We start from the raw sequence: 20,506 nt of genomic DNA, 5'->3' as shown, positions 1-20,506 counted from the left end.
TACGGACCCGTGCGTCATCACGCCACGTACCGCGTGAGTTCAGCCCGCCGCCTGCACATCGCGCATGCGTCTCTCCCCGGCGCACCGGGCTTGAGCTAGGGGGTTACGTCATGGGTTGATGACGTCACGGGGGAGTGAAAGTGACCGCCATTTTAGTGAGGTCGGACTGGACAGAGTGAGGCAGAGAGTGCTGAAGGAAGGAAGGAGGGAGGGATGAGGAGAGGAGTGGGATGGAGGGGAGAGAGGGAGGGATGTGCGGGTAGGATCTGCAGGAGGTGGCAGCGGTGCTGGGAGCTGGGGAGGGTGGGTTGGGGGGAGCGGCGAGAGGGGGGCGTGAGGGGTGCACGGGGGGACCGAGGCGGGTGGGGATGGGGCATGGAAGGCGGCGGTGGGTAGAGACGTGGGAGGAGGAGGCACGGGAGAAGGGGGCAATGAGCATAGGAGGGAGTGGGTGTTGGAAGGGGAAATCGCCCTGTTCACCCCTCCCATTCCACACCCTCCCTCTCCCCTCCTCTTGACCACCCTCTCACTCGCCCCTCTCCCTTAGGCTGCTCCTCCTCCCCCCCCCCCCCCAGCAGCCGCCCCTCTCTCTCAGCGCCCCCCCCCCTCAGCTGCCCCACTCTCCTCGTTGCCCCGTGGCTGCCCATCTCTCCCACCCTCCTTCTTGGCTGCTGCCCTCTCCCCGCCCCCTTCAGTTCCCCCTCTCCTCTCCCCTGAACCCACCTCTTTGGCTGCCCCTCTCCTGCCATCCTTGCCACCCCTTGTCCCCTGTTGTCACCTTGCCCCCCCCCCTTTAATTTAGATCGTGGATCGATGATCCTTATGGAACTGAAACCTTGTTTGGTTTGTCACAGGCTGCACCCAACTTGCCTGTCATGCCACGTCACTGCTCTGCTGAGGGCTGCAGATCCAGGGACACAAAGGATTCAAGAATTAACGGCATCACCTTTCACAGGTGAGTATAGCGGCACCAGGCCACCTCTGCACCTCCAGCATGCCTTGCTCTCTGTCCCTCCTGCCATCCTCAGCATGCCTGCAACCTGTGACACTCCACTGCAGTATCTTGTTTGAATTGTTTCGGTCTACACAGGTTGCCAAAGAAAGGGAAAAGTCAGCGTGACGTCTGGTTGTTGAACTGTTGTCGAAGGAACCCGGATGGAACAGTTCCTTGGAAGCCTTCCTCGCAATTTGTCTATTTCTGCTCAAAACACTTCGAAAGACAGTGCTTTGAACTTGTTGGACTGAGGTAATGTACAACAACAACCAAATCTTGAACGTCCCTTTGTCGGTATCCTCAGACTGTCAGCCTGGGTGTCATTCGCCTCCAGCGTCAATCTGATGGCGGATAGCTTGAAGTGCTTAAAAATACTGGTATAGCATTATCTTAAAATCGAGGATATGGGTTGAAATCCAGCTTTGCTCTGGCATTTTACTGGCCATAATGATTACATCTGCTTTTCATTTCCAGTTTCCAGGCTTTTACCCATAGCCTGTATTTTTTTTATAATCATTGAGTGGGTAGCAGCTGTCAGTAACAGTTCACATCCATTCCACCAACAGTCACACGCTTGTCAGTAGTGTGAAGGTAGAAGAGACTTCAGATGCTGGAATCTGCAACAAAAAACAGAACGTTGGAAGAACTCAGAGGGTCAAGTGTATCTGTGGAGGCAAGAGGTATAAGTCAACGTTTAGGTTAGAGACTCCGCGTCAGGACCAAGAGGGACGAGGAAAGATTACCAGTGTATAGCAGTAAAAAGGTGGTGGGGGAGGGGTGGGAAAGATGAACAAAAGGTGAAGAAAATTAGGTGGACTGGTGAATGTGGATGGGAGGAGAACAGTGGGGTGTGGGTTACCTGAAATTACCTAAAATGACATGCAGCTGGAAGCTTGAGATGGCAGTTTCTGGTCGCATGTCATTTAACGCTTCTTCCCACTCCCACACCGACCTGTCTGTCCTCAGCCTTCTCCATTGCTGCGGAGAAGCCAAACGCAAATTGGAAGAGCAACATCTTGTATTCCACTTGGGTAGTTTACAACCCAATGGTATGAACATTGAAGGAATGGTTTACCTGAAATTGGAAAATTCAGTGTTCTCCCACACACACTCATCTGCCTACCTAGTTTTCCTTTTTTTGTTCACATTTCCCATCTCCTCCCTACTCCCCCCCCCCCCCCAAAAAATCAGGTTCTATCTTTCCATCATCCCCTCCCCATCAGGTTGCACCAACCAGCCTCTGTCTAACCCCATCCCACTCTCCCCACCTAGGTCCATCTGCTCACCATCCCCTCCCCATCTGGTTCCACCCATCACTTACCAGCCTCTATCCCACCCCTACCTCGCACTGATGTAAACTGGCAATCCTTCCTCTTCCTCTTCCCTCTCAGGCCTGATTCAGGGTCTCAACTTGCACCTTTTATCTCTACAGATGCTGCCTGCTCCGCTGAGTTCTTTTTTGCTCTTGTCTGCAGTTTGTTGTGTTCACTTTGTAACCAGGGGAGACATTGATAACCACTCCACTCTGCCCCATTCTAGCAAGACCTTGCCCCAGCTTTCTAGTTTTATTGGTAATTATAAGACTTCAATACATTGTTAGTGACCACCATCTGCCTCTAATCCTCTGTGCTCTGTGGTACTATCACACCTGCTGCTGCACTCTGTTCCTTACACAGATAAAGATGAAGACCACTTTACTTATGCTGGCCTGATTTCCCCCTGGCCTGTCTCTGGCTCCTCTTGTCCCCTCCCATGTGTACTGGAATCATCCTGTCCTCAGCAGTCCTGTTTCCCCTTCGCTCTCATTCCTCTTGTCCACTGACCACGTGGAAAGACTGTTTTGTGACTGGTCTCTCCTACTTGGAGTTTGATGTGTGTCCTCCAAGCTTGGCCCTTCAGAATCCTTGGTCTCTTGCTTGTTGCAGTCCTTAAATTTTCTTTTTGTTTTTGGTTATCTCAGCATAATCTTTCTTTTTTCAGTCTTGTTCCTTGCAGTTGGTGCAGCAGGGTGATGCCATTGTGTTGTTTCTCTGCCTGTGACGTTCCAGTTCAGAGCTGATGGTTCACCTTCTGTTTCGCAGTGGATATCATCGGTTGCGAGATGATGCTGTCCCCACGTTGTTCCACCCAAGTCCGCGAGGAAAAGTGGCATTGACCAGAGCAAACGGAGAAAAGGCAGCAGCACCAGTGAGCACTAACGAATGGTGAGCGGCTGCTACTTTAACACTAAATTATTGACTAGAAATCAGAGTCTTAAAGTTCCTTATCTCTCCTGCTGGCTCTTGTGTTTGAGTGGCAGCAACCAGAAGGTTGGTGCTAGGTCAGTAGGAGACTGCCCAGCTTTTCCTGCCAATGGATCGGAGATAATGAGCCAGTATTACCAGACCTGTTGTGTAGCACGAGTGTCGATGTCATCTGAGGCAGAATCGGGCTTTTCTGGGTGAACATCAGCGAATACTTGCTGTGAAGGGTCATGGGTATTGAGACTGGCTGTGTGTCAGGAATAACACCCAGGAAGGGGAGGAAGTTGGCATTGATATATAACTGTGGAACTTCCCTTGTATTAAACTCCTCCTTCTGTCTGTCCCCCAGTCTTTCTGATGATGCTGCTTTACCTGACATGGATCTCAGGAACCCCGGTTCCAGCTTGGAAACGAGCTTCAGCATTTCCCAGGATGCTTCTGCCTTTGTTCTGGATTATTCTATTCCTCAGGAGAGGGTGAGTGGAAGCATCTGCTCGGGGAAAACGTTCCTAACCGAGGCCCCACTTTACTCGAGCCAGGCTGAGCTGGAGGCCTCGGCACCCACTGTAATATACCTGGTGGACACGGAGTCAAAACCAGTGGAGTTCAACAACAATGGGAATATAGAGGAAGCCTCCAAGGACATCTCGTTGTCTCAGTCTGATGTGTTGACTGACCTGTCGGAAAACTGTCAGGAAGAGCTACCCGATGACAGGACCCCCATTCCCATCGCCTTGTACATGGCACGCATCCCCAGCACGTCCCCGAACCCCGGGGCTCACGTTGCTGTCGAACATAGTTATACTGTGGGTTGCCCGCTAGTCTGGAAGAAGAGGGCGGAGGCTCTGAAGGAGGCCTTTGAGAAGGTCAGCAAGGAGCTGCGCGCAAGCAGGAAGCGGGAGAGCCGTCTGAGGGCCCGCATCGCCTCCATCCTGAGAGCACGAGGCCGCGGGCTGCGAGACAAACGATCGAAGCTGGGCTTGACCAGTGATCTGCCTTCGCAGGTGGAAGTGTTTGAGGTGCAGGTGATGGACGAGGCTGTTGAGCTGTGCAGCCCACTGACCAGCTGAACTGAACTGAGCCAAGCCTCTAGGATGGAGCCCAGAGCAACGTGCATGCAGAACTGTCACACAGAGCAGAGGGGGTAGGGAGGGAGAGGAGAGGAGGTGGTTCTAGGAGGGGAGAGGATAGGGGGAATTAAGGGGATTTAGGAGGGGAGGAAACGAGGATGAATAGGGCGTTCTGGATGGGGAGAGATTGGTGGGGGACTGTGAAAGATGGAGTGGGGGGGAGTTCTGTGAGTGGAGAGGTTGGGAATTTTCTGTGAGGGAAGGGGATGGGGAGTGTTCCCTGAGGGGAGGGGCCTAGCAGAGGTGTGGAGCATATTGTGGAGAGGAGGCACAGGAAGAGGTTGGGGGGGGGAGAAAATGGTACATGGTGAGAATCCGTTGGGGGGGGGGGTTGATGAATGGGGTGGTGACAGGAGGGCTCTGGGAAGGGTGGGGAGAGGATGGATGGGATCTTCTGGGAGGTGATAGAATGGGTTAGCGAGAAGAGTCCTGGCTGGGGTGAGAGGACAGGAAGAGTAATAGGTGAGGGAGGGATGGGGGAGAAGTAGGAAGCAGATGGGGAGGGATAGGGGAGAGTGGTAGAAAAAGAGTGTGGTGGGAGTTGAGGTGGCTGGGCAGGGGATTGAGAAGGAACTGTGTGATAGCTCTGTGTGTGTCATTGTTCTGAGGTACCAAGCTGAGCAGGAGGGCAGTTGTTTACAACCAGCAGCTGAGTTTTGCCTGGCGTGATATGTAATTGTTGTACATGTTATAGTTAAATAAAGTAACTTGGATCTTTACAATGGAGGACTTCAGTTCTACATAGAAGCAGCACTCTCTATCGTTATGTTCTAATCTCCTGTTCTCTCTCCTTGGCACAAAGTTGCAAACTTGGCTTTTACTTGACCGCATCTTATTTGGTGTTTGACTACATTGGGCATCATTGGCCCTGCCCTCTCTCACTGGGTGTAGCTCTGCGTGCTCAGGCAGTGATCTGATGGTGAGGAACAGCATCTCCCTGGGTGAATTTTCTTTTGTCTCTTGGCTGGAGGACATCTTCTTCATTCTCTGTAAACAAATCAGATGAGTATGAAGGTGGATTTGTGCAACGCAGATTGCTAAAACGCCCTGGTTTAAAATATGCTGGTGATCCACCTTCGTTTGGTGTCACTGTGCATCAGTGCTGGGAGTTGGACCATCCTGGCATCCATCATGATTCGGCTGCACACCTCCATGGATCTTCTAGGGTCGTGTGGGAATCTGGAGATTGTACAGCAATCAAAATAAGTCACAACACAGCAATGATTAAAACACCACAACTCCCTACAACTTGTTCAGGCCAACTGAACTCACGAGGCACAACAATTGGCTGTATACTTGCTTAACAACTTTAAGTTTATTTGTGGGATGAGAACTTTGATACATCGCTATAATAGGAGATATTAGTAACAGGCAGGATAGACAAAGGAGAATCAGTGGATGTTGCTGACTTGGATCTTCAGAAGGCTTTTGACAAGGTGCCGCACATGAGGCTGCTGAACAAGATAGGAGCCCGTGGTATTACAGGAAAGGTACTAGCATAGATAGAAGATTGGCTGACTGGCAGAAGGCAAAGAGTGGGAATAAAGGCCCTTTCTGGTTGGCTGCCAGTGACTAGTGGTGTTCCACAGGGGTCAGTGTTGGGTCTGCTACTTTTCACGCTATATGTTAATGATCTGGATGACAGGAATTGATGGCTTTGTGGCCAAGTTTGTGGATGATACAAAGACAGGTGGAGGGGCAGGTAGTGTTGAGGAAGCAGGGAGTCTGCAGAAGGACTTAGACAGGTTGGGAGAATGGGTAAAGAAGTGGCAGATGGAATACAGTGTAGGGAAGTGTACGGTCATGAAATCAGAGGTGCAAAGGGACTTGGGAGTCCTAGTGCAGGATTCCCTAAAGGTTAACTTGCAGATTGAGTTGGTAGTAAGGAAGGCAAATACAATGTTAGCATTCATTTCGAGAGGACCAGAATTAAAAGCAAGGATATAATGCTGAGGCTTTATAAGGCATTAGTCAGACCACATCTGGAGTATTGTGAGCAGTTTTGGGCCCCATATCTAAGAAAGGATGTGCTGGCATTGGAGAGGGTCCAGAGCAGATTTTTAAGAATGATTTTGGAGATGAAAGGGTTAACACATGAGCGTTTAATGGCTCTGGGCCTGTACTCACTGGAGTTCAGCAGGATGAGGGGGGATCTCATTGAAACCTACCGAATATTGAAAGGCCTGGATAGAGTGGATGTGGAGAGGATGTTTCCAGTAGTGGGAGAGTCTAGGACCAGAGGGCACAGCCTCAGAATAAGTCACAACACACCTTTAGAACAAAGATGAGGAGGAATTTCTTTAGCCAGAGGGTGGTGAATCTGTGGAATTCATTGCCACAGACGGCTGTGGAGGCCAAATCATTGGGTATATTTAAAGCAGAGGTTGATAGCTTCTTGACTAGTAAAGGTGTCAAAGGTTATGTGGAGAAGACAGCAGAATGGGGTTGAGAGGGAAAAATAAATCGGCCATTATCGAATGGCAGAGCAGACTCGATGGGCCGAATGGCCTAATTCTGCTCCTATGTCTTATTAGAGCAGGTGACTAAAAGCTTGGCTGTCGAGGAGGAATTAAGGAGTTTCTTAAGGGAGGCAGAGTGGTGAGGTGCACAGATTCAGGACTGGGGAGGGGACAGGCAGAGGTGGTGTGGATGGAGAGCAAGGGAGGAGCAGATAGCGGGAGGGAATTTCCAAATTTAGAAGTGCGACAGGTGAGGTTATGGCTGCTTACAATTTCACTATGTAAATCCAGTTTACAGTGCACATTTTTTTCTGATTCCATTGCTTGATATAATTCAAGAAGTGAGGTGGGGAAGAGGCCCATTTTCATCGCTTTGTGCAGTTTTCATCTGTGGCGTAATGCCTAAACTGATGGATATTACACTCATGTTGAGCTGCACCAATGTGAACAAAGACAGGCAAGCTGCAAAGGAATGGTAATCAATTTAATATAATGCTTTATGGAGACACAAGAAAGACTGCAGATGCTGGAAATCTGGAGTCCCGATGAAGGGTTTCGGCTCGAAATGTCAAATGTTAATTTCCCTTCATAGATGCTGCCTGACCTGCTGAGTTCCTCCAGCGTTTTTTGTGTGTTGCTAATATTAATGTTTTATTTATGATTGTTCACTACGTCCAGGAAAACTGATCAATATGTGCAGTAAAATAAACTGGGAATGATCATGAATGCAGTGATTAAAACATGAATAATAACTGCAAAAATTAGGAAAAGAATTGGGGGAATATTGAATTTATGATTGAAAAGAGAAAGAAATTGCAGAGGTATGAGGAAAATAGGGGAATAGGATGAGTAACTAAAAGAGATGGCTTGGTCACAGTGCACTAAATTGCCTCCTGCCATGTGAGATCCTGTGATTCTAAAATGCTGACCCTTGTGTAGTGAAAACCACAGGCTTGGTTGAAAGGAACAGGGAACCAGAGGAACATCTGGACAATAGAGGGACCAGTAATTGCAAAGTGATGGCCATCGACCAAAAGATGGAGGTGGAAGAATGCAGAATAGGTAGAGAAATTTAAAGGTCGTAGATGATATCAACAAAACAAAGTTGAGAGTGATGATCATGGGATTTAGTCAAGGTGGGGTTGCAGAGGACACAATGAATATCTCAACGAGACAGACAGGGAGGGGAAAATATTAAAAAGACAAAAAGATGCATTCGTAATGATGGAAATGGATTAGTGGTACTAATAGAAGTAAACTGGGATGATCTCATTACCATTACAGAATTGTGGCTGTAGGGTGACCACAGCCGGGAACTAAGCATTCCGTGATCTTTGACATTTAGGAAGGACAGACAACAAGGAAGAGGAGATGATGTAGCATAAGGGAGGGGATCAATGCAATGGTGAGAAATGATCTCGGTGTGACAGATCAAGATGTAGCACTAGAATCAATTTGGGTCAAGCTAAGAAATAGCAAAGGGCAGAAAACATTGGTAAGAGCTCTTTTTATAGGCCATCAGGTAGTAGTTGTAATATCGATGTGGCATAAATTGGGAAATTAAATGTGTGTGTGACAGGAATAATACAGTAATTATGGGAGACTTTAACCTATATTTAGACTGGACAAATTAAATTTGCTGCAATAAGGTGGAAGATGAATTCCTGGAATGTTTTAGATATACTTTTCTGTATCAACGTGGAGGAACCAAATAGGGAAAAGGCTATTTTGGATCTTGTTTTGAGCAATGACAAAGGGCTAGTTGATACACGAGAGAGACTGCAGATGCTGGAAATCTGGAGCAACACACAAAATGCTGGAGGAACAGCAGGTCGGGCAGCATCCATGGAGGGAAATGAACAGTCAATGTTTTGGGCCAAGACCCTTCATTAGGACTGGGAAGAAAGAAGGCAGAAGCCAGAATAGAAGGGTGGGGTGGGGTGGGTGGGGGTGGGGGAGGGGGGTTCCAAGAGGCCTTTGGAAAAACAGAATAAAGATTTTTGAGAAGGCAAGGCAAGGCAAGGCAAATCACCTGCAATTAAATGGAGTCGCTGTCCTTTCTGTGGAATGATGTGGAGGATTCTTAGTTTCAGTCATCAGGATCCCCCCCCCCCCCCCACTTACTACCTGGTACATTGATCGGTTTCTTGCATGTGTCCTGAACTGGAATATTTTATCAAAATTGCTTCACAACGAATCCCTTTCAACATTTCATTTTCTGGGGATATCCTGTCATTCAGCATCAACTGATGTCTTTTCCCATATTCAGTGATTTCCTTCAACCTTCTTTCTGCCTCAGCCTGTCCCGTTTCTTGGACGTCTGCTTTTACCCCCTTCCTTCTCGCTTTGGACCACAATAGAGTTCCTTCCACACCCCCCCCCACAGCTATCCTAACTGTAGATCCTCTCGCCCTGCTTCTTGTAAGGACTCCATTCCATTCTACCAATTCTCCATCTCTTTGTCCTAATCTTCACCCCCTTTCCCCACCATCCCACAGATCATCCTCTGTCATGTTGGATATCCTTAATGGGAAGCCACCATCAAACACCTTCCCCCTTCCCTACTCCTTCAGCATTATATCACCTCCATGAAACCTCGGTCCATTGCTCAATCAGCCCTGTTCCTCACTCCAGCTTCCCAAGCGATTGCAAGAGTTACAATGCATGCCACCTTCAAGACACCAAATGTTCTTTCCATGTGAAGGAATGACTTACATTTCATTTAATGTACTGAATTCACTTTTCACAGTGTGTTGTCCTTTACATTGGGGAGAACAAATGCGGATTAGATGACTACTTTGCAGAACGCCCCCATTCACCCTGTAGGTGTGACCCCATGCTTCCAGTTGTCTGACACTTTAAACCTCCCTCTCACTCCCATCCTGACCTATCATTGGTCTACTGAAGCTCAACATGATTTTCTCTTCTAAGTGCACTGCACCCTTCTGGACTGAACACTGAGTTTAACAATTCCGATCATTCTGCTATTCCCATTTACATCCCTAACCCACTACTTACTTTCCCATCACCATTTGTTTTGTACTGTCACCCATTTTGTCATTTAGTCTCACTCGCATTCCACCCTCCTGTCTTCCCTCTCTCTTCCCTACTTTCCTGGGCTCTGTTTAAAATCAATGTTGTCTATAACATCATTTGATTCTGATTTGATGTAATCAGAAACTATTGGAAATACTCAGCAGGTCAGGAAGCATCTTTGGTAAGAATATCAGAGAAGGGTAGCACTGGAACCCAGCTGCCATCTCATGGCTCCAGTGACTCGGGTTTAGTCCTGACCTCGAGTATTGTCTGTATGAGTTTGCACGTTCTCTCTGTGACTGCCTGCATTTCATCTGGGTGCTCTGGTTTCCTCTGACATCCCAAAACCATATGGGTTGGTAGGTTAATAGGCCACTGTGAGTGATAGAATACAGGGGTTAGTTAATGGAAATGTATGGAGAATAAAGTGCAATTAGTGTAAGTCGACATGGATTTGTTAGACCAAAGGGCCTGTTTCTGTGCTGTATGATTCTGTAGAAACAAAGGACTGCAGATGCTGGTCATCAACCTGAAATAGAGTCATACAGATGAAAAACACAATGATGCTGGAGGAACTCAGCAGGCCAGGCAGCATCCATAGAGAAAAGCAGGCAGTCAACGTTTCAGGTCAGGACCGTTCTTCAGGACTGAAGACAGGAAAAGGGGAAGCCCAATATATAAGAGGGAAAAGCAGAGCAGTGATAGGTGGACAAGAGGGGAGACAGGGTGTGCACAAAGTCACCTATCTCTAACCTGCATCTGCCTATATGCTGCCTGGCCTGCTGAGTTCCTCCAGCACCATCGTGTTTTTCATCTGTATGACTCTACTTCAGGTTGATGACCTTTCATCAGAATCATGCCATTCCGACAGTGCAGCTTCCACTTATTTCTGTTCTTGAGTAACCAGCCGGTTTTGGTGCTGGTCTCCAGAGAACACTAGAAATAGAATCATGAGTGGGCTGTGTGCCCCTTGAGGCTGAACTGGTATTCAGTAAGATCATGATCTTAGCTTCACTTTACTTTTCTAACCCCGTAGTCACTGATTCTCTTAATGCCCAAAAAATCTATCGATCTCGGTCTTGAAAATGATCAATGACTGAACCTCCACAGCTCTAATGGGTGGAGATTTGCTACTGTCCAGGTGAAGACATTTTATCTCACCTCAGTCCCAAATGGCCAACCCCTCATTTTAAGACTGTAACCTCTTGATTCAAGCCAGGCTTACCATCATCCCTGCATATATCCTGTTAATAATAATTTTATATGTTTCAGTAACATCACCTCTCATTCTTCTAAAGTCTGGAGATTAGATGTTCTTCATACACTTCTGGAACTCAGAATCAGGTTTATTATCACTGACATATGTCATGAAATTTGTTGTTTTGCGACAGTAGTACAGTGCAAGACATAAAGACATAAAAATTACCATAAGTTACAAAAACAAATGGTGCAAAAGAGGAATAACAAGGGAGTGTTCATGGACCGTTCAGAAATCTGATGGTGGAGGGGAAGAAGCTGTTCCTGAAACATTGAGTGTGGGTCTTCAGGCTCCTGTACCTCCTCCCCGATGGTAGTAACGTGAAGAGGGCATGTCCTGAGTGGTGAGGGTCCTTAATGATGGATGCTGCCATCTTGAGGACTTCATGTGTACTGTTCTCAAGTAGGCAGACCACACCTGTATGCACTAGTCTAGGTCTGATATAACAACAGTAAGAGTGGGGAATTTTAGTTTACAACAATCCATTGGGCCTGGTTGGAATTTGAGTATTGTCCCTGTGATCAATGTGGACTTCCACTGGGTGCTCCAGTTTCCTCCCACATCCCAGGACATGCAGGTTGGTAGGTTAATTGGCCAGTGGTAAATTGCCCTCAGTGTGCGGGTGAGTGGTAGAATCTGGAGGGAGTTGATAGGAATGTGGGGAGAATGGGGGAATAAAAAAGGGATTAATGTAGAATGAGTGTGAATGTGTAGTTGGTGGTTGGCAACCTGCTTCCATGCTCCTTGACTCTATGACCTTCTGAAAGTGGCTGCTCCCAGACACCAGAGCTCGTCATTAGTTTAAGACTGCAGTCAGAGTCACCTGCATTAGCTTCTCTTTCTACATCCAAATTGTTCTCTTCTGGAATCTGCAGGGATCTATCTTTCGTCCCCTTTCCATCCACATGAGTGACATCTGCTGAAAATCAGCAGTTTCTCCATGTTTTCACTTGGACCACAGGAGGCTGAGGGATGACATTACAGAGGTGTATAAAAACATGAGGGGTCTAGATTAGGTGACTGGTCACAGTCTTTTCTTTCCCCCCAGGGGAGGGGAGTCTAAAACTAGAAGACATAGATTTAAGGTGAGAGGGGAAAGATTTAAAGGGTAGCTGAGGGGAAATTTTTTCAAACAGTGGTGGGTATATGGAATGAGCCGCCAGAGGAAGTGGTACAGGCAGGTACAATTACAATGTTTAAAAGATATTTGGACAGGTACACAGATTAAAAAAAGGTTTCAAGGGACATGGGCCAAACGCAGGCAATGGGACGAACTTGGGTGGGCGACTTGGAGATACAAGAGACTGCAGAAGCTGGAATCTGGAGCAACACACAAAACTCAGTGGGTCGAGCAGCAAAAGTGGAGGGGAAATGGACAGTTGACGTTTCCTTCCATAGATGCTGCCTGACCCACCGAGACCCTCCAGCGTTTTGTGTGTTGCTCCAGGCATGCAAGTTGGGCTGAAGGGTCTGTTTCCATGTTGTATAACACTATGACTGAATGAGATAGACCTTTGGAGATCAAGGAAATCGAGGGATGAGGGATATAAGGGATGAGGGATATAAGCCATGAGCCCTTTAAATGGTTCAGCAGGCTCGAGGGGCCGCATGGTGAGGTTGCAGCGACTCCAGCCTCAGCCTGCGGTGCCAGCTCCGGCCTGTGGTGGCGCCCGCGGTCCAAGAATCCGGGCCCGGGGAGCATTCTCCCATCACCTTGGCAACGGCTCCCTCGTGGCCCCAACCTCCGCCGAGCCCGACCGCCGAAGTTTTCCGAGTCCCGGCGTGGACCATGGACCCGCCGAGCACAAGTCTCCACACGGCATGGGATGGGGGGAGGATGGGGATGGGAGGGGAATGGCGATGGGGGGGGGTTGGGAGGGGGGGCAATATCCAAGGAAATTAACCTTCCCCCCCCCATCTCACCTCATCCCGCGCCCTCCCAACGCCGGCCTTCGGCTCGTTGACGTCATGGTTCCCGAGTGCTTCCGATCTTTCCCGAACCCGGGAGAGCGAGAGAGAGAGAGAGAGAGAGAGAGAGGGCGCCGCGGCGCCGGTTGCCCGCAGAGGGCGTCAACTGACGTCGGATCCCGCCAGCCCGCGTGCACGCGCGCGGCGGGGACTGGCGGCCGCGGTCCGTGCACGCGCGCGGGGGGGGGGGACTGACGGCCGAGGTCCGTGCACGCGCGCGCGGGGGGACTGACGGCCGAGGTCCGTGCACGCGCGCGCGGCGGGGACTGGCGGCCGAGGTCCGTGCACGCGCGCGCGGGGGGACTGACGGCTGAGGTCCGTGCACGCGCGCGCGGGGGGACTGACGGCCGAGGTCCGTGCACGCGCGCTCGGAGCGCGGCGAATCTAGGCCATTTTTTTAAAGCTTGTTTTCCGCTCCCGCGGTTCTCCCTCCGTGTGTGTGTGAGTGAGTGAGGTGAAACTCGGCGCGGTCGGCAGCGCCGTGAGTCTGGCCCGCGGTTCTGTGTGAAACTGCCGGGTGTAGATCGGCGCCGTGCCGTTAGCCGCCGTGTTTTGAGGGGTAAAAGTATTTTTTTTGTTGTTAATTTTTGGCCCCCGTGCGGTCGTCCGGTTTCGCTCGGCCCCCGTGCGCCGCCGCCGCCGCCTCGCGTCCGACAGCACCGCCCGCCCCTCCGTCCCCTTCCTCGAGTGCCGAGCCGATGGCGGCCGAGCCGGTGGTGGCTGGTGGCGGGTTCGGCCCCGGGCCCGGCCCTGGCCCCGAGCGAATGCTACGCGGGTTGAAGCGGGACGAGCCGGGAGACGCGGCGGCGGCCGAGGCGAAGAGACAGCGGCTGGAAGCCAGCGTGAACCCGGGGGAGAACGGGATGAACAGCGAGGCCGCGCAGGTAGGCAGGAGAGGCGAGTGGCGTGGGGCCCCCCTCCCCTCCGGAGTGAAGCCGGGGCAGGGGGGTCCCCGGGGGTGAGGCCGGGTCCGGCAGACCCCCGGAGGGGGTGGAGGGCCGGGACTGGAGTGGAAGGCCCCGGGAGCGGGGCCCGAGTCTTGCGGACCCCCGGGGGGGGGGGGTAGCGCCGCGTCCGGGGGCAGGGGGTGGTGGGAGACCAGATCTGACGGACCCCCGGGGGGCCGGGTGCGGGGCGGGGTGCCCCGGGAGTGACGCCGGGCCGGTTGGAGGGGGGCGTGGACCGGTGGGGTGGGGTGGACCGTAGTGAGGCCGGGCCGGTGGGGTGGGGGCCCCGGACTGAGACCGTACGGAGCTCCATTTTGACTTCGACGTCGTGATGTGCTTGACTACCCACCGAAAGCTTGAGTGAAACAGAACCAGCGGAGCCCCAGAGATGCAGCGTACAACCCTCACCCGAGCGCCTGTATCGCTCACCCGTATAGGCGGCCTGCTCCTTTAAAACATCCCCGCTGCTTGTGGTTCAAATTAGTATTGTTTTACCGGGTAAACTATACCCCACTGTCTGGTCTGTGTCAGGGCTAAGTGCCTAGGAGAAGGGCTGGGGTTGCTGCGGGTGTCAGGGTCGCTTCCTTGGAACGGATCAGCCCTGAGGTCAGTGTTGGTGCTGGGGCAGGAGGGAGCCCCATTTCCAGGTGTTCAGACGGAACGTTTCTCGATACTATAGTGCCAGGCTGTGTGAGGACTCGAGAATGCATACATTTGCCGAGTCTGTAGAAACTGTTGTCGTTTCGTTTGTTAATTCTCTTGAAATGCTCGTCTTTGCAACTATGTCCAAGTATGTTGTTAAGGTTTGTTGGGGTTATTGTTTTAACCTGGCTGAGCTGACAGTGACGAGGTTGTAAGAAGTGGTGAGGTAAATCCAGCAGTCTACATTATGTGATGTCAAATTTAGGTTTTTAAAACATCCGTTGTGGCCAGAAGGGAAGTCTGGAAAAGGTAAAGTGCTCCAGTTTTGAAATTTTAGACTGGAGTGAATTGGAGCTGAAGGTAGTTTGATTTTGAGAGTGAATTAATTTACTGTAGACGTAATATTTACATTGGGTTACAGCCAGGAATTATATTGGTCATATTCATAGATGTGAAGAGAAGGGTGAAGTAATTTTAATTTGAAGGTGACACTTTTCTTCATGTAAATCGAATGGCTGTAGTTTCACAACAGTCAAAAAGATTTTAAAAGTGAATTGCCAAAATGCGTCTTTTAATGTTGCATCTTGTTGATTCTTGCATTCCAACCACCAGCTCCCACCCCACTTCTCGATCTGGTAGGAAAGTAGTTAAGTTAAAACAAATACTGCTTTGCTCCCAATGTTTCACTTTTCATTATTGTGAATGTCACGTAGGTTTCTAAGTCATGTGCCTTGTAGGTGAGTGCATTTCATGAAAATCTACATTGGATGAATGGACAATTAATCTTCAGTTTTCAGTGAATTTAAATAATATTGCTTGGATGTGAAATCTTTTGTTTTGGGGGAAAATAAGTGTGAGAATACATTGGTTCCTGAGAAGTAATATACACTGAATGTAATGATAGTGTGAAGTGAGTGGCAGAGCAGTGAAAAGTGTCAGGGGAATGAGAGCTTCGTACTGCATGATGTGGCATAGCAACTGTTGCAAAGTTTACCTGTGTTGCCATTTGGCTCATACAGTATAGGAATTATTAAAAACCTGGTCAGAGGAAGAACAGTCACATTAGTAAACTTGCCTTTAGGTCATGTTTTATTGGGTGTCTCTGAATGATCTAAAGCATGTTAGGTACAATGTGGTCACTGTTATTGGCAAATATTGTAGATATTTTATGCACAGTAATATTGAAGTCATTAAAGATGAGCCTGGTCCTTCATTTTTTTTTACTATGATTTCATTGAAGGAAAATGTTGGCCCAGTTATCAGAGAAGCTTCTTTACCTTCAAAGATTGATGATGTATGATATCCAACATTATTTAGAGGCATTACGATAGAAGATGTGGCTTTGGGTGAAACAAATGAGAAAGCACCTCTGATAATAAGCTCTTTGTAAATGATTTTAATAGGCAAAAGTATTGAGGGATGTGGAATCTATGTCAGTAAATTAAGATACAGATCAGCCATGTTTTGATTTTGAATGGGGGAAACATGCCCAAAGAACTGAATGGCTCAGATTGTATTCCCTTATTGCTGCAATGCTAGTCCAGATTGTGTGAACAAATCCTGGAATGGTGGTTAAATCAACCCCTGACTCAATGGAAAAGTAGGTAAAGATACCTTTTGTGAAAAGTTCTTAAGTGAATGCCATAAATGTCTCCCGGTGTGAACATAATCAGTGATGCATGTAGCCATCTGTGGTTAATCCTTGTATATGCAACATGGAATGCTATAAATGTTCAGATTTGCCAAGGGGATCTTTATACAACACCTTGCATTGATATGGCAACTACAGGAGAGCATCCTTATATAAAGATGGAAATTAACAAGAGCTAATGAAGGAAATAGTAAAGAGAGTGACTAAAAGTTTGACGAAAGGGACAGGTTCTTAAAGGGGAATTTCAGGGCTTGGGGTCTAGGTGGCTGTAATCATTGGTAGTGGCTTTTCACATTTCAGATGAGAATTATTTTATGTCTGGCTGAAATCCAAATGATAGCATTGTGGTTATATCCTGTTGGTACATGTTATTGGTGAACATTGTGCATATTATGTAGTCTAAACAAATTTCATGCCTGACACCAGTCTCCTGAAACAGACACACACTATTCCAACACAGGAAAAGGTTACCAGCAGACGGAGGAAATAATTCAAGGATGTACTCAAAACCTTCTTGAAGAAATGCAACATCCCCACTGATTCTGGGAATCCTGAGCCCATGATCTGCTCAAAGTAGAGTTGGAGGATTCAGGATGGTGTTGACTCCATGCATCAGGAGTGCACTACCTTGCAAACTAACCACCTACCCATCTTTCTGCCTTGCCAGGCACCACCCACCCTTTCTGTGGAAAGTCTGTAGTTCCCACATTGGTCTCATCAGATACTCAAGAAGTGGAGTAGAACCAAGTCATTCTCGAATGTGAGGAAATGCCTAAGGAGAAACACATTTGCCAGCTCAGTAGATAATAAAAGTATTGCAACCATTGTGAAGTGCTGATCAGTGAATGATGTTTTGTTTGTCATTTTTTAAAATCAGATTATTCCACATTATGTTGCAGTGCCTCCAACAGAAAAATATGTATTTGTTGAATTCAGTGAATTAGTCTTTTTCTGTATTATGGGCTAACTGGACTAAAGCTGTTTACTCTGTTTAGTGCTGTGGTGCAATTCTGTTTATTCAGTAACTGCTTCTGATTTAGTTAATACCAGTTAAGACAACTGAAGTAGCATTGTAGTGCCTCTGTGGTAGGAAAAAGTATGTTTTGCAAAGTTTCTAATTCTGATCATTGTCTGTACCTCATTTGGACATAGACATGTGAAGGTTAGGTGTGGACAGGATTACATTCAGCTGTGATTTACAGTATGCTTCATTGCTCTGAGGCTTACAAGGCATGCATTTGGATCAGGTACTAGAGAACTATTTCCTGTAAAGTGTTAAAACCAAGCTGCTGTACTTGTTTTATGAGCTACAGCACTATAATTCCTAAACAGAAAAATGAAAAACAAACGCTGCTTGCACTTCATGTAATTTGTAAGCTTAAAAATATAGATGTATCAGTGCATAAATTGGAATCATTTAGAACCTCAGCTGAGAATATTATACTACTTAATCTCTTGAGAGAAAAGCACTGTGCTCTCATCTCTGTTGGATTGTAAAATTAACAAATATCAGCAACAGCCTTTGTAAATTTTGTGCAAATGTTCAATTATTCAGCAGTGAAAATAATTGATTCATAACTCAATTATTTGAAAATTTTTGTATATTTCAGAATGAATTTAAAGTTTATTCAGATTCTACTCGGATTGGAGACAGCCTGCTACAATAAATAGGATGTCACCTATGATGGTGATTTCTGTGCATCCTTTCACTCATGACATTCTTGTAAGAGAATGCCCAAGGGTCTCCAAGTTTGTTCTGAGAATTGCACTGTAGTTGTTCTATGTTATATAGTCTTTGTATTGGGCCCTTTGACTTTCAAGACAAGGTAGAATATTTGGCCATTGATTTAGTGAGTGGAGTGGAGCTGGGAAAAGGAATAAAAGAATTTTAATCCCTTTCATCAAATTGAAGAAGATACTTGAATATCTTCAATGTGAATAAAGTGGTAAACTTTACGACAAAAACAGGCTGAATTGTGAGCAAATATTCAAAGGACATTTGTCAAATAAATGGGTAATTTGTCAAATCCAGTGTTCATCTCGAGTTAAAACCAAGGTCACAGCCATGAACTAAAACTGATGAAAAGTAAATTTTGGAGTTAACATTTGCTCAGTATTCTTACCTTGGATTGAATTAGAATCAGGTTTATTATCACTGACATATGTCCTGAAACTTGTTCTGTGGCATCAGTACAGTGCAAGACATAAAAATTACGAGAAGTTACAAAAATAAATAGTGCAAGAGAGGAATAATGAGGTAATGTTCATGGATTGTTCAGAAATCTGATGGCAGAGGGGAAGAAGCTGTTCCTAAAACGTTGAGTGTGGTCTTCAGGCTCCTGTACCACCTCCCCGATGATAGTAACAGAAAGCGGGCACGTCCCAGGTGGTGAGAGTCCTTAATGATGGATGCTGCCGCCTTGAGGCACTGCCTCTTGAAGATGTCCTCGATGACGGGGACAGTTGTGCCTGTGATGGATCTAGCTGAGTCTACAATCCTCTGCAGCCTCTTGCGATCCTGCGCATTGGAGCCTCCATACCAGGCAGTGATGCAACCAGTCAGAATGCTCTCCACTGTACATCTGTAGAAATTTGTAAGAGTCTTTGGTGACATACCAAATCTCCTCAAACTCCTAATGTAGAGCCACTGGCGTGCCTTCTTCGTGATTGTATCAATGTGTTGGGCCCAAGATAGATCCTCCGAGATGTTGACCCCCAGGAACTTCACAAGATCACAAGACAAGGGAGCAGAAGCAGGCCATTCGGCCCATCGAGTCTGCTCTAAGGAAAAGGGAAAAAAGAAATGAGGAATGGGGGGGGGGGGGGGGGAACAAAAAAACTATTCTATTCCCAATTTCCGGCCTTATCCCTATATCCTTGATACCCTGACTATTTAGATATCTATCTATCTCCCTCCTTGAACGCCTCCACTGCTGTACGTGGCAAGGAGTTCCACAAATTCACCACCCTCTGGCTAAAGATTTTTCTTTTTTTTTTTTCTTTTTTTTCTTTTTTTAACGGAAATGAGGAGAAATTTTCCGTTAAAAATGGGGTTACAAAAAAAAATGAGGAGAAACTTAAAGCTGCTCCACCCTTTCCACCGCTGACCCCTCAATGAAGACTGGTGTGTGTTCTCCCGACTTCTTCTTCCTGAAGTCCACAATCAATTCCTTGGTCTTGCTGATGTCGAGTACGAGGTTGTTGCTTCAACACCACTCAACCAGTTGATCTATCTCACTCCTGTATGCCTCCTCATTGCCATCTGAGATTCTGCCAACAATAGTGGTGTCATTGCTGAATTTATAGATGGCGTTTGAGCTGTGCCTAGCCACACAGTTATGAGTGTAGAGAGAATAGAGCAGTGGGCTTAAGCATCCTTCCTTGAGGTGCGCCTGATAGACAATGTTCAGTCAAACGAGTGAGTTGAGATGTATTGCTGAGACAAGAAGGCCTTCCCTTGACTTTAGCTTACATTGTTACTGATCTTGTACGTTCATGAAAATAATCATACACCCCTTTCTACTGATTATCAGTGAAGGCTGGGTGATCAGATTCACACCAAAATGAAAATTTTCAATCATGTAATTGGCAGGGCATTGAATGCTCTTTCCACTTTGAAGTCTAGTGAAATTCTATTTTCCTTTTGATATATGGATTTTGTTTTTGTTACATGATGCTGTGTATATTATGCCCTTTTAGGAGGATGTTTGCTGTAACCCAAGAGTTCAGGAAGTGGAATATTGATGCTATGTATTGGAAAATACATCATCCCTAGTATTAAGTGTAACCCCATTTTTTGTAATAAATGTGGGTGATTCTAGGATTTGGATTTATAATAGTGTGAATATAGAATAGTTTTATATAGAATTCTGTGGAACCTACTCTAATGGAAACATGGTCTAAGTTTAAAAAAAAGGCCTGCTGCTGAAAAAGCAATTAAAATGGAAGGAGTGCTGGTTATTTCCTGTGATTTTTGTTTTTAAAACCTGTTGAGTAATTTGGGAGTAATATGGAGAGGAGCCTTTCTTTAAGCATGCTTTATAAATTGGATGAGATTTGCATCACAACGTTGCTGCGTCCAACAGCACTTAATCTGTTCCAGATCATGACAGATAAAGCTTGTTTCATTGCTGCTTATCCAGTTTAGAATGGACAAAGCTGCTTTAGCTGGGATTGTA

General features: G+C 47.2%; 2 protein-coding genes across 5 annotated transcripts in view; both read left to right on the top strand.

The window, feature by feature from the left end:
* Positions 1-6: 6 nt before the first annotated feature.
* thap7 (THAP domain containing 7) lies at positions 7-4,406 on the top strand. 2 transcript variants are annotated; one of them, XM_052043281.1, is made up of 5 exons: positions 7-33; positions 855-955; positions 1,091-1,246; positions 3,076-3,198; positions 3,587-4,406. In XM_052043281.1, the coding sequence occupies exons 2-5, from the start codon at positions 876-878 to the stop codon at positions 4,305-4,307; spliced, it is 1,080 nt and encodes a 359-aa protein (XP_051899241.1). In that variant the 5' UTR covers positions 7-33; positions 855-875; the 3' UTR covers positions 4,308-4,406. The 2 variants fall into 2 exon arrangements, with proteins under 2 accessions (XP_051899241.1, XP_051899239.1); XM_052043279.1 differs by lacking the exon at positions 7-33 and adding an exon at positions 142-160.
* Positions 4,407-13,404: 8,998 nt separating this feature from the next.
* The window catches only part of LOC127585464 (RNA binding protein fox-1 homolog 2-like), a 240,821-nt gene continuing 233,719 nt past the window's right edge, over positions 13,405-20,506 (top strand). For 2 of the 3 annotated variants that reach the window (XM_052042929.1, XM_052042932.1), the window contains exon 1: positions 13,405-13,972. In XM_052042929.1, coding sequence (XP_051898889.1) covers positions 13,787-13,972 — 186 coding nt within the window. In that variant the 5' untranslated portion in view covers positions 13,405-13,786. The remainder of the gene's footprint in view (positions 13,973-20,506) is intronic. The other variant, XM_052042928.1, reaches the window with a different exon arrangement.

Source organism: Pristis pectinata, chromosome 33 (assembly GCF_009764475.1).
Source record: "Pristis pectinata isolate sPriPec2 chromosome 33, sPriPec2.1.pri, whole genome shotgun sequence".
In the NCBI taxonomy this organism is placed as follows: Eukaryota; Metazoa; Chordata; class Chondrichthyes; order Rhinopristiformes; family Pristidae; genus Pristis; species Pristis pectinata.
Note: the sequence above shows the minus strand (reverse complement) of the source record. Positions and strands in the feature narration are given on the sequence as shown.